General features: G+C 39.3%; 1 protein-coding gene across 1 annotated transcript; it reads left to right on the plus strand.

The window, feature by feature from the left end:
- Positions 1-319: 319 nt before the first annotated feature.
- Positions 320-13,785, plus strand: zdhhc13 (zinc finger DHHC-type palmitoyltransferase 13). The gene is made up of 17 exons (XM_058628883.1): positions 320-440; positions 3,683-3,906; positions 4,902-5,024; positions 6,136-6,213; positions 6,511-6,655; positions 6,741-6,805; positions 7,198-7,360; positions 8,244-8,369; positions 8,501-8,634; positions 8,752-8,852; positions 9,320-9,444; positions 9,518-9,580; positions 9,681-9,774; positions 10,852-10,935; positions 11,017-11,174; positions 11,652-11,749; positions 13,239-13,785. The coding sequence occupies exons 1-17, from the start codon at positions 417-419 to the stop codon at positions 13,375-13,377; spliced, it is 1,944 nt and encodes a 647-aa protein (XP_058484866.1). The 5' UTR covers positions 320-416; the 3' UTR covers positions 13,378-13,785.
- Positions 13,786-14,042: the final 257 nt, after the last annotated feature.

Here is a 14,042-nt window from a genome sequence, read left to right on the forward strand (position 1 = left end):
TTTCAAACTAAAATGTAAATGTCTCGTTATAATAACTGATAATAACACTAAAACTTTGTAGCCTTTCAAACTTCTGCAAAACTTTCAGAGAGCCATGTCTAGATTTGTACATCAGCAGAAATATAGTCCAATGTTGTCTTGAACACAAAACACTCAAATCAAAACATTTTGTCTGTAATATTAATCACCATTATAAATAATCATGATCGCTATATTGACTTTATTGTGACAAAGACTTTGGTCATAACCAAGTCATTCTCTTTATTCTAGTTTGTTTGTTAAAGCTCACAGACCAACACTTTAGGGAGCGCCACTGTACGTTACTTTATTTTGAAAACTAAACAGCGGAAGTGGTACGTTGATTATTGTCCGTCTGTGACAGGAACTTTCCCTTTCGTTCCCCCACACACAGGAAGATGGACTGGACTGAGAACGGCAGCGTAAGTCGGTTATATTTCTTACATACGGCCGTTGCTTAGTTTATGTGTCTACTGGTTCAACGTGTAGACACCAGGATGGTGTGTTTCACACAGTCTCATTATCTGAGCAGGTGGTTAGCATGCACGAGTTAGCTTGTTGATTGTTTTATTTTATTGTTTCGCTCGGCAGTAAGTTGGTGTAACGCGGAATTAACGTGTGCCATCTGATCGTCGAGTCACATCATTAGTTGAGTCTGTTTGTTGCTAGTTACCTGACTTTAACCGTCGGATTAATCATCTTATTTTCTTAGTGTAAAGGGATTGACGTCCACGTTACGGAAATATTCGTCTGTTGTCATGATGACGATACGTGTTTAACTATTTCATTGCTTCTTCCTCTAATAATTATTATTTCCGGTACACTGTGACCTCACCGACTAAACGTGTATTCCATGTGCCCCTATGACTATAAAGCAGGTTCTTCCTGTTCATACAGGCTAGTGAAAAAAAATGCTACCATTGAAGACGAAAGCCACATTCCACCCCCTGTTAGATGAGCTCAGTCTGGAATCTGTTGAAGCTATCACTGAGTAACCCTAACACTAACCCAAGTCAACTGGACTGTTTACACTGTATTTATAATAAACTGTACTTTTTGTGTTTCATCAATATTTTCCTGTTGAGCTAAAACAATTGCCTACCTGTATTAAACGTGTTATCATTTATAACATAATAATCACTTGCAAAACACATTTCAAAACAGGTACAAAAGGTTTTACAGTCAAAATAATAATCGGGCTAGGAAAATTAAGTGATTGGTAATTGATTATCGAGCTGTTTTCAAGTGAAGATTAATCAGCCATGTGGTTTTAAGTCTGTAAAATGTGAATATTTAGTTTCTTCTTTGCTCCTCTGACATCAGTCCAAATCTTTGACATTTGAGATTTTTCACGACTTCACCAATGATAACTTGAATAGGCAAAAATCAACAGATTAATGACAATAATTGCAAAAATATGTTTTATTATATTTGCTCAGTCACAGTTAAACACACAGTATCTGTGTGCATTTGGGGATTGTCACACTGCAGCACTTGCACAACTTCAAAGTAGTAGACAGTGACAGTTATTTTGCAATAAAAGCCCTTGACAGCAGTATTGTATCTTGTTTGCTGGAACACATGGTAAAACCAGTTTGATAAATAAACAAGTCATTTTGGATAGCTTTGGATATTATGGAGCTACTCGACAGTAACACAATAACTGTGCCTGGGATACTCTTGCTATCATTGGTTGATGCTTTCAACATTGACCCCGAGTTTTTCAAAGTGCATTCATCACACACATTAATATTTATTAACAGGAAAATTACCACAACACTTGTCAGTGTTTCCTTTCTTCTGAAGACTTATATTGCTATATTGTATTCAGATGAAAAGAAATTAATTATTATTTCCTGTGAGATGTGTTGTATGAACTTATAGCAGATTGCTGTACTCAAATTCTACAAAATGTCCTACAATACTCTTGAGTTATAAATGTGAAATCCATAACTCTCTGAAGCACTATTTCCTGCATTTGAAGTGCAAATTTTGTGGAGTAAAGCCAAGTTTTTGACTTTGTTACAACATTATTTTTGCCTTGAGGCTGGGGGGAGGTACATGTAAGTGTGCATGGCGGGGGGTGGGGAGGACCAGATCATTTTTAGGTAATATTATAATTACACTGATTTATTTACAATATAATATATTTCATAAGTTAATACTGTGCAGGTGTGGGGTCGGGAGGGCTCCTGGGTAGGTGTTAGACTTGCCCGACCCTGATTTAAAAAAAAAAAAAATCATACATTTCTTCGCTGACTACCAGCTTTATTGTCTACTTCTACTTCTATTCAATTTTGTTAATCTTTCATATATTTATGCAAGCCACTTAGCATACAGTTGTATTAGCTGTGTGGGTTTGTGATGGTTTTCTGATCTTTCACACCTTTGAACATTAATCACACAAGAAAACAATTCTTACATGATTACTCTTATAAGAAGCTGGAGATTACTGTCTGTCTTCTTCTTTTCCTCATTTTTCATCTTGAAGCAAAAAGTTAAAAAAAGTCCTTTTTTTATATAGCCTTCATATTATAAAGGACATTATCAACTGTAAATATGTCAGTAGTGGGAATTAAGCACACTGTTCTCCACAAACAACATCCATTTATCAACCTTTTAAAAATGAAGGCTTCCTATTATTCAAAGGAACAGCATACAAATTTTGATCTCCATTTTGCCATTTTCTTAGTCATGCGAATCCTCCCCACTACAGTTTTCGCCGGTTGCATCGTGCTGACGTTTTTGTTGTTGTTTTTACCACGGTTCAACGACAGTTATTTACACCAAAGAAGCCAAAAAACTCAGAAATACTCCTATAGTTATCAGGCTTGTGAGCTAAACATGAGCGAAATGTGAGCTAAACGTGATTATGCAAAATCTCATTGGTAAACAAACATGGCAGCGGCAAGGCGACTGGATGCCTGGACGCCCTGCTGGCTAAAAGCCTGTACTTGAGCAAAGGCTCAAGTAGAGGTTATGTTCCATCACTGCTGTGTTTCCATCCAAATCCACATGTGTATTTGTGTTGCCCGCCAAAATTAGCATCTGGACTCAGAAAAACATGCACACGTAGCTCTTAATAGGCTGATTCAAACCATGGCCCAATACTAATATTTTCTCTTTATCTCCAATAATAGTTAAATATTTGTAGCACGGGCAACCAATGGGCTCAATAGGATTGGATGAAGTCTTTGTCTCTCTTTATTTATGTCTGTATTTATTTTTTATAAATCAAAGCCACTGATTGTTTTCAATAAAATGTAAGCAATGCATGAACTATTTAATCTCATTTAGAGCTGAAACAATTAATCGAATAATCGATTATTAATCTATTTTAACTATTTTGATAATCGATAATCAGTTTGAAGCTTTTTTCATGATTAAAACAAGATTTCCGATTGTTTAAGCTTCTTAAATGTGAGTATTTTCTTCATTTCTTTGCTCTGGATAACAAAGAAATCGTTAAAAGTTAATAATAAAAGTTGCAGCTCTAATCTCATTGTCCCAAAACAATCAATGGAAAAAAAATTAACCTGAAATCAGCAAACCAGCGTTCACCCCTTACATGTTTTTACACATACTACTATGTTGTGCCATGCTCTTTTCCATGTGGACCATTTTGGGCCAAATCTCTCAATTTTCCTTGTGGTTTCTCTGGCAGGATCACAGTCACATGCGTGACGGCTGCCACCATGGACATGCAAGTCATTCACATAGTCATGGGCCGAGAGCAGCTGCTTTTGGCGGGATGGCACATCCCTTCATGCCAGCTTTTCACGGGCCATTTGGCAAGAGCACAGATGAGACGATGGAACTAACTCAGCAGCCAAAGAAACGGTCACACATGGACGACAGCAGCAGCTGGGACATAGTGAAGGCGACGCAGTAAGCAATGAAATATTATACCTGACAGATACTACTACTCCATTTAATGTGATGTCACAATTACATAACAAAGTACAGCTATATAGTATAGTATCACAGTTGAGTTTGACATCTGCTTTGTCAAATGTACTTTTTCTCAACCTTGAGATAATATTTCCTCTCAGTATTTAGGGCCAAATCTGCTTTTTGTTTCAGATTGACTTTGATTATTTATGCTGTATTCTCTCATCATTTCACAGAGACCTTTACCATCGTGTAACCTGCAGACTCACAGATGATTGTTACCATTTCTCTGTTTATGTTATGTTTGTACAATTTTTGATGAAGAATAATAGAACAACAAGATGAATATCAACTTATGTGAAAACTGTGCTGCACAAAAGTAACAGCCCATGTTGTTATTTGTACTGTCATATATTTGATCAGTGTGTTTGTACAGGAAGCATAAAGGAGTGCAGTCTTTTTAAAAGACCCTGTTTAAATAAACCTCAGAGGATGATAGAAGGAAAACAGTTAGAAGAAGAAGTAGCTTTTCAAACTGCATGTGATCTAGATGAAACTACTGCTGTGTAGTACCTGCAGTAACTTGAAGTGCATGCTTTCTTTGCTTACTGATTAGCAAGTTGGTGTGCCGTGGAGTAAAGGTCAATTTCTGTTGCGAAACAAGGAAAAAGAAACAAATCTGCAGCACCACTCCTGCCTATTAATCTCTTCCTTTGTGACTGTAGTAGAAACCATGTGCTAATGTAGTTCCAATAGTCTGAAACTATGATCAGGTAAACTTGTTTCTCCACTTAAATACACAGATGATAGCTTTCTATCTATCAGGTTGCAAATTTGTGTCTGCTAATATAAGTATTAGCAGTAGTTAACTTTATTGGTTTATTTATTTTGAATTATTGTTTTGTAGCACTGTACAACTTTCAGCATTGGTGTGGAAGTTATAATAATACGTGTATGGTCATAAAGTGATTTACTTTGTGTCATCCTCTCAGGTTCGGTATCCTTGAGCGGTGTAAGGAGCTGGTGGATGCAGGATATGACATCAGGCAGCCTGACAAAGAGAATGTGACTCTGCTGCACTGGGCAGCCATTAACAACCGCGCTGAGCTGGTCAAGTAAGACCTGCTGTTATATTTTGTTATCAGTTCGACTGACTACCCAGAGAGAAAACAAGGAAAATACTCAGAACTTTCTAAGTATCTTGGATGTAAATTCAGGACGCATATTCAGAGTATTATTGTTTTCTTTTGCTAAATTTAATTGAAATTAGGCAAAACAGTACATTGTAAAAAATTCCTTGACTGTTTACTGTGCAGGATCATTCTAGCTGTTTGCAAGTCAAAATCATTCTGTCCTTTAGTTTAACATAAATTCACATTAAATTCAACAGTCAGAAGTTGACTGTAAATTGCTTATGGCTCGCCTCGCCTCTGCATGGCATGGTTTAGGTTGGTTTTCCACTACAAAAATAGTACCTATTCAACGTGGACGGAGTCATCACTGCACGCCTGCATGAAACTGCCGTGACTTGACACACAACACGCACAAACGAGTGACTAATGACTTGTAAAGCAGTTGTTTTCAATGTAACTGAATCATTAGAATCAGTTAATTAAAACCATTTGTTCAGTACTTCCTCCATGACCGGAGCACAGACTTCGTCAGACACAGTCACTGGACTGAAATACAGCGGCAGAGTTTGTGATGTTGCTCGTGATCTGAACAAACCAGACTCCTCTGTAAAATATTGAGATTTTAGACATTTCCTTGGTAATTGTTGGAGATTAACCCACGTTTTTAGGATTGTTTAGTCTTTTTAACTGATCTACAGTTCAGCATTGTTCAGCTTGATTCTTGTGTCAGACAACTCTCCCTGAGACGGCAATCAGTGGCCTGCATTCTGGCAATGTCACCCGTTGTATCCCCTCAGCTCACTTGGAACCTCGCCAGAGAAGGTACTAAAAAAAGTACCTGGTTCCAGGTACTATGCTAGTGGAAAGGCAACTTAACCGGGCCAAGGCAAGTCGAGTCGAGCCGGTGGAAACACGCCAAGTGTTGTTGTTGCCAGTTTAACATGAAAATGAGTCCTTGCTTTATGGTCTCCTCTTACTTGTCAGAAGAATCTTAGATGATGCTTCAAGTTTTAGCAGTAACCCAGAAAAGTTGTTGATGCAGATTTAGCTTTAACACTGATTGTTTATTTGTATCTGCTCTTTGTTTTCTCAGATATTATATGTCAAAAGGGGCGATAGTTGATCAGCTCGGTGGAGACTTGAACTCTACTCCTCTTCACTGGGCCATAAGGTGAGTATTTGACCATGAATGATTACTATCTTAGATTTGGTATGTCCATGTGTTTATTAGATTCATATTTGCATGAATCGGCTGAACAAATATGTAAAACACTGCCATCAACAATCATTGATGACAAGGTATTTTGTCATTATCTGTGGGTAAAATGCAAATGAAACCACTGATGATTTCAACAATTTCCCTGCACAATATCTTTGTCATGTGAAAGCAGTTCTTCCAAAGTGCCTCCATTTTCTTATTTCAGTAACTATACCACTGTAAATGTGTCATTGGCTTTGATTTAAAAAGGCAGGGCCACCTTGCCATGGTGATCCAGCTGATGAGATATGGAGCAGATCCGTCCATCGCTGATGGAGAAGGTTACCACGCTCTCCACCTTGCCATCCTCTTCCAGCACATGGCCATAGCAGCTTATCTGATGGCTAAAGGAGAGGTTTGTCACTTAATTGGAGTATAAATCTCTTTTTTCTTTTCCTTTCTTTTATTTCCTTGCTTGTAATCCTGATTTTGCTTTCCAGGAAGTTGACAGTCCTGACTGCAACGGACAAACACCACTGATGTTAGCAGCCCAGAAGATCATTGGGTAAGCGCTGTACACTGTTTATAGATATGCTAAATATTATTTAAATGCAACCAATCTGAGATCATGCCTGTGTTCATTTTTTCATTTGTGAAAGAAAAAAATTTAAGTATCATGGAAATTTTTTAGTGTAAAACCTTTTGCTTCCCCTTAAGATACATTTTGTTCTCTCAATTTATTCTAGTCTTTGTCTTGATAAAAGTATTTTTTCTACTTCCAGTAACTTTACATTTAGATTCCATTAATAAGCAGATTAATAGATTAATTAATAAGAGCATTTAGCCACGTCTTCACCTTTTAACCAAACTATGAACAAGTTTTAAAGATCCATGATTGCTCAATCCATGATTTAGCGAGTGTAGCAGTGTCTAAAATATGCCATTGTTCTGTTGAAGGCCTGAACCCACCAGCTTCCTCATCAAGAATAATGCTTCTGTGAGCGCCGTGGACAAGGTGAACAGAAACACTCCGCTGCACTGCGCTGTGCTGGCAGGAAACGTAGATGCCGCCCACATCCTGCTAGATGCTGGAGCCAGTGTGGACGCAGATAACATCAACGTGAGCTTCACTAAGTTATTACTGCAAAAATAATAAATCTTGTGTAGTTTCAGTGTGCTGTTGAAATGTGAGCAACACATGCGTCAACTAAATCAAAGAGAAAAGTTGGTCATGCAGCAACTGAGCAAGTTGGATTTTCCCCCACAAAAATAGTAACTACTTAACGTGGGCGGAGTCATCACTGCACGGCTGCATGAAATTGCGGTGACTTAGTTTTACACACACAAGTGACTGGTGACTTCTAAAGCAGTTGTTTTTAGTGTAACTGACTATCATTAGAATCATTTAATTAAAGCTATTTGTTCAGTACTTCCTCCATGACCAAAGCACAGACTCTGTCTGACACAGTCATTGGACTGAAACACAGCGGCAGTGTTTGTGATGCTGCTCGCGGTCACAATCAGCAGTCTTTTTAAATGATCAGCAGTTTGGCTTGATTCTTGTGGGACATCTCTTCCTGTGACGGCACGACCAATCAGTGGCCGGCAGTCTGATGACATCACACACCTGGTAACAGGTACTATGCTAGTGGCGAGGCGAGGCGAGCCGGTGGAAACACGGCACTAGACAAAAAGATTTGCTCAGTACATGATAAAACAGGTCAGAAAAGTGTACAACTATAAACTATATTTTTAATCAGTAATTATTGGCAGTAAGGCAGCACTTTTGCATGTTCTCCAGGTTCTCTCTGAAATTCAAATACACACAAATTGGTGAACTAAAGAAAGTGCCCAGAGGTTTGAATGTGGCTCTGTATATTAGTCCTGTGATTTGCTGGTGACCTGTCCAGGACGTTACCGCACCTCTCACCAGCTCCCCCCACGACCATCAAAGGCTAAGCTATAAAGGATGAATGTTCTCATGTTCATTGTGTTTTCTTCAGGGACACACTCCCCTAGATTTGGCCCACCAGGTTCACAGCCCACTGCTCATTCACATGCTAAACCGTGTCAAACAAGAGAGGATTCGCTCCAACTCGCGCTGTCTGCGGCTCATCAACAGATACAAGGTATGCAGACGCTCAAGAGCACAAACAACATACAGTACCAACTCAAACTCCTGGTCACAGAAGAACAGAAATCCTGTGATCTGTAGAGAACTTCTGCTGTCTTTAATATCCTCTTGTTTGCATTTTTGCAGGTGATTCTGCAGTTTCTGTTCTGCACAGCCATGCTTGGAAGTGTAGGTTCAACTGTTGATATGAACTCGGAGTCCTGGTTACTCAAAGGGATCCTGCTGGCTTGTGTGATGGGTGTGGCCAATCTGGTGTCAAGGTGGGAACACATTTCTTCTGGCATTTCTTCCTTGACTCATCTAAATGAAATGTAAATGCTCTCTGTCTATGAAGCTGGTTGTTGTTTAATATAAGACAAATATGTGTCTCTAAACAGGAATTTCCCGAGTCCAGACTTTCAGTCTCTGCTGCCAGCAACATCTCTCATGGCTTCAGTTTTTTGGATGCTTGTCACCTGGTGCCTGTGGTTTATGCCAGATATCCTGTGTTTCAGCGAAACTGCGTATTTAATGTGTAAACATTGAGTGAAATTGTTTTCATTTGTCAGAAATTTAAAAATGTTTCAAAGTCTATAATCACTTGGTTGCATGAATTGTTGTTTTCCTTAAACTCAGAATGAGTTTTATAGTTTTATATTTATATCAGTCAGCTCCAAGGCCGCCATTTTGGACCACCATGTTTTTACAATAGCCCACAATTGACAAACTAATCATCTGTTGAGTTGATGTTAACTGAAGGCTACATGACTTCTCCAAACACGTCGAAGGGCAGGATGAGGTGAGGGATATTCAGCTGCAACTTGCAACTTCACTAAAAACGTTTACAAACTGTACCTTCAAATCAGGTTTTGACCACTGTGATCATTTCCCAGTTAATTGCGGGTTTTCGACTTAATGTTTTGATGATAAGTAAATGATTTTAAGTTTCTTAACCTGTAACCTCACATGGACCGAGCACCACCGTTCAGGTTCTGTTCACTCTGAATGCCGCTGCTCTGCTCTACTACTACTTCCGCACCTGCAGAACCGACCCTGGCTTCATCAAGGCAACAGAAGAAGAGAAGAAAATGGTGGGAGTTTATTTAAAGTTAATTTAATATAGAAATGGCACAGCTGAGCTGAGTTTTTGTTCTTGTATTTCAGAATGTCTTGGTGTTGGCTGAAGCTGGCTGTCTGGACCCCAGAATATTCTGCACCTCTTGCATGGTAAAAGCTCTAAACACAAAATCTTTACTTTAGTTTTTTTAACCATAAACACAAGCAGTGACAAGTGAAACTCTTCTGTTTTGTTTTGCATTGCCATTAGATAAAGAAACCAATGAGAGCGCACCACTGCTTCTCCTGTGATGCTTGTGTGGCGAAGCAGGACCATCACTCTGTCTGGACCAACAGCTGCATTGGTACAACAGCATGTAGCAAGTGTTTGGAAAAACAACAACATTTTTGAGAGAACATTCCCATTGACTAGTCCTTAAAATATTTGTTTTAAATTATATCTTTTGCAAATTATCTTAATTTAAAATGTTTCATCTGTGCCTGGAGCTGCAAAATATTGGAACGTATACATAATGGTGAGACTGCGCTTGGGATATACTGCATTTATTCCATATATGTTCATTTAAGGGCTACACGGTTGGTGTAGTGGTTAGCACTCTTACCTTTGCAGCAAGAAGACCTGGGTTCGAGCCCTGGTTGGAACAAGGGCCTTTCTGCATGGAGTTTCCATGTTATTTGTGTGTGTGTGTGGGGTGGGGGGTTTCTCCGGGTTCTCCAGTCTCCTCCCACAGTCCAGAAACAAGTCCACAGTGCAATATGGGGATGAGGTATATTGGTCTCTCTAAAATTGACCGTATGTGTGAATGGTTGTTTGTCTGATGGTTGTGTACCTCGCCCTATGTCAGCTGATGACTTACAGTATATAGATGAACCCTCCTGTGGTGGATAAAGCAGTAGAAAATGGATGGATGTTCATTTAAAGGTCCATTGTTTAAGAATTGGTGATATCTAACACTAGGTTACTAGGCTGTAACAGAGGACAGAGAACCACTGTTTTTCCATTGGGCATCATGGAACTGTAGTGGCCTTTACAAACCAAATCTTAAGCATGTGACCTGCCGTTCAAAACATTTTACGTGCTGTAGAAACATGGCAGCAACAGTGTGAGATGGCAGCCTTCGTTTAAGCAAGGCCTTAAAGCCTAAAATACATTTAAAATACTTATCGTAAGGCTATGAAAATCAAACTGATTTCACTTTAAATGAGAATATACACTTATACATACATACTAATGACACTGGACCTTTTAAGTAGTGTAGTTCATGAGACAATTAGGAAAATCTTCCACACTAATAATTCATACATGATAATATTTTGACCTTCAGTCACTGCCATTATATTCTCTGTATCTATCTGTACATTTTATGTCATAGTAAGTTGTGAAATAGTAACTATCATCTACCACATTACTTCTCTTGCAGGTGCGAGGAACCATTACTACTTTGTCCTCTTCCTGTTGTCCCTTATGCTGATGGGAGTCTGGATGTTCTATGGCTGTCTCGTGTGTAAGTGACAATATATTACTGTATAAATTCAGTGTCTGACACAGGTTTACACACACGGCCCTCCTGTGTTTGTTCTTTCAGACTTGTCGACTCACTGTGCGCTGCATTATGAAGAGCAGGGCCTGTGGGGTGTGGTCTCTGCCCTGGTCGGCTGCTCTCCCTGGCTGCTCTGTATCCTCCTGTTGGCATTTTACCATACCTGCTGGTCCTGCTTGATCCTGCTGCTGCAGCTCTACCAGGTGAGTGGCTGCTTGACTAAGTATTTAGTGTGACCCTTACACACGAACAATGGCACGACCCAAGACATGCGTGAGCATTACATACACTTGTTGTATGAGTTGAACTCGGACAGTTTGCTAATATATCAGACCAAATGTCCATCACATCATTCCAACCCAAATGTCGGTGATCACAGAATTTGAGAGACATAAAAACAACACAGCTGTTGGTGCCCTGAAACTTGTATGGAAGGGACTGTACCATGTTAACTATAGGGGTGCTTCATGCTGGCAGGCCGTTTAATAACAGTGTTGTTATCAGGTCTGTCGGTGTGCTCTATCCTACTCGTCTCTAGTTGACTGTAGTCATGACATTGATTTAACTCAAATCATAAAACATGCCAACATACTGTAGCTGTAGGATTATTTATTTACATTCCACTAAACTGCTGTATTTCCACACAGTGGTGGTTGATGTACTTCCCTCTGTCTGAGCAGATAGCATTTCTGGGACTGACCACAGCAGAGCGCACAAGCCTGACGTTACACCAGAGGAAGCTTCGGCAGCCTGTCTCCTTAAGACAGAATCCATACAAGTAAGTAAAACTCTCAGTTCCTGGTTCCTTTTATTTCTGTTGGTGAATGAGTTTGAATCTGGTCCTATTATCAGATGATTCAATTCATTATTTCACTGCTTTGATTTAACCACCACACATACAATATAAACAACAAGATATCAGTAATACAGTTATTGTCATTACATTTACAATTAAGCATTTAGCAGACACTTTGATCCAAAGCGACTTACAAAAGAGGAATAAGCTACAGAGAAGTAGTCTCGGAAAGAACTCCACTCCACGGAGACAGTGGACGGATAGAGGGTGAGAGTGCAGGGGAGTGGGGAGGGTAAGTGCGAGGACAGAAGATGCTCTTGGAAGAGCTGGCTTTTCAAGAGCTTCTTGCAGATAGACAGGGACACCCCTGTTCTCGCAGCACTCTGGAGGCCATTCCACCAGCGTGATACAACACCTTTTTATGTCAAAATGTCTCCAGTGTTTAAAAAGAAAAAGGCATTCATCGGCTCATTTTCTATGCAACTATCTTTTCTCAGCACATCTCATTATACAGCAAAATAAATTTGAGATTATATCATGACATGTAAAATATAATGAATATGAGCTACTTTTCTCATCCAATTTTTTAATTTTAAGGTAATGTGCAACAATTGATACCATAAAAAAAATCATCTAATATTAAGATTTTTTATGAAAATGTTTGCAAGAATTAAGCAACATAACAATATAGGAAAGTAGTGGTTTAATTTTCATAAATCCATCTCCTGGCACTCTCAGCACAGTGCAGACCATTTCTACACTCTTAATTTCTGATGTGTAACTTCTGTCGCTGAAACACTGGTAGAGTCGTGAGTCGTGACATTTGCAGTGCAGCGAGGGAATCTTACCACAGATGCAAAAACAAACAAACATGGAGAAACACAGACAGCCTTCTCTCTTCGGCAGGACTCTGTGTCGGTTCCCGGACCGACACAGAGCTGAACTGGCAGGTGCGTTCAAAGTGAAAAAAATAATTTCACTTTCACCTCAAATCTTGGTTCTCAACTGGAACCAAAAAATAGTTGGTTCGTCCGTGCAAACTGTGACATCATTAGTGGGCGTGTCATATTCTGAGTTGCGAAGACACACAAGAAGTAATGTGAAATAATGTCCTCCCACGTAGGTTCCCCTTAAATTAGTGTGAACGTGTGCTGGTTTGCCAGAAAGCACCATGGTTCTGAGACTCCAGAACGGAGCCGGAGCCAAACCCAGAATCGTGTCTTTGTAAAAGCACTAAAAGAGAGTCGTGTGGAATGGATTGACTTAATCATTGTGTGAACTCATTTGACAATGGTTTACATACAACAGATGTTCATTAACATAAAGGTAATGCACTTCACAATTGGAGCCTCTTGGGACAATGTTGGGCAGGCATATAGCAATCAGACAGACAACAATGTGTTTACATGTAGTGTAAAAATGAGTCTCTAATGTGAGAAACAAGTGAACATCTGTGATTGTCTTTCTGCAGTCTGGGTGTGGTGAGGAACTTGGTGTCCTTTTTCCAGCTGCGTTGTTGTGGCCTCTTCAAACCTGCCGTCATCGACTGGACGCAGCAGTTTCCAGCCGGCCACGACCAGCACATGTTGGGACAAACAGACATGGTGTGACCTCCACAAAACCTTTCACTCAGACGTGGACCAAAAGCACAGATTATATTTATTTATTTTTTTATGTCTGGACTCTTTGTAAAGAAAGAGTAAAATGGTTGCCGTTGCTGAAACACAAAAGCAACTTGTAGATATTGGTTCAGTCGCTCTTTGTACAGACTGCTGTCAGTGGAATGAAAATCACACCTTTCATAAATAGAAGATAAAGGTAACTGAACCTTGAAAGATTTAAAGTGTAATTGAAGTTTTGAGCTGTTTCATATGAACATGTCAAGCCTATTTTTTATCATCAGTTCAGGAAGAAAATATCTTTGTACATGTAAACAGTTTATGACTTTTGTAAGAGTTGCATGTGTTTAATAATGAATGACCACTATAGTACTTCAATAAATGTTCCTGTCTTTTCAACTTGTGTGTGAGGGTGGACAAAAACAGAACCTGCTGTTTTTCTTGATTTTATGCATCATGATGTCTCAGCTTTTTCAGACTAACTTTATGATGAGTTAACAGAGTTATTTATGTGGAGTGGAGTTTCCTGTGTGTCGTCACTTCTATTAACCTAACAATATAAGATAACTGAACCTCTACTTTCAATTTCACAAAAACATGAAGTCCTTTGCTCTGTATGGCTGCTCATGCATAATTGGGCAAAATCTTTACACTCT

Source organism: Solea solea, chromosome 5 (genome assembly GCF_958295425.1).
Source record: "Solea solea chromosome 5, fSolSol10.1, whole genome shotgun sequence".
NCBI lineage: Eukaryota > Metazoa > Chordata > Actinopteri > Pleuronectiformes > Soleidae > Solea > Solea solea.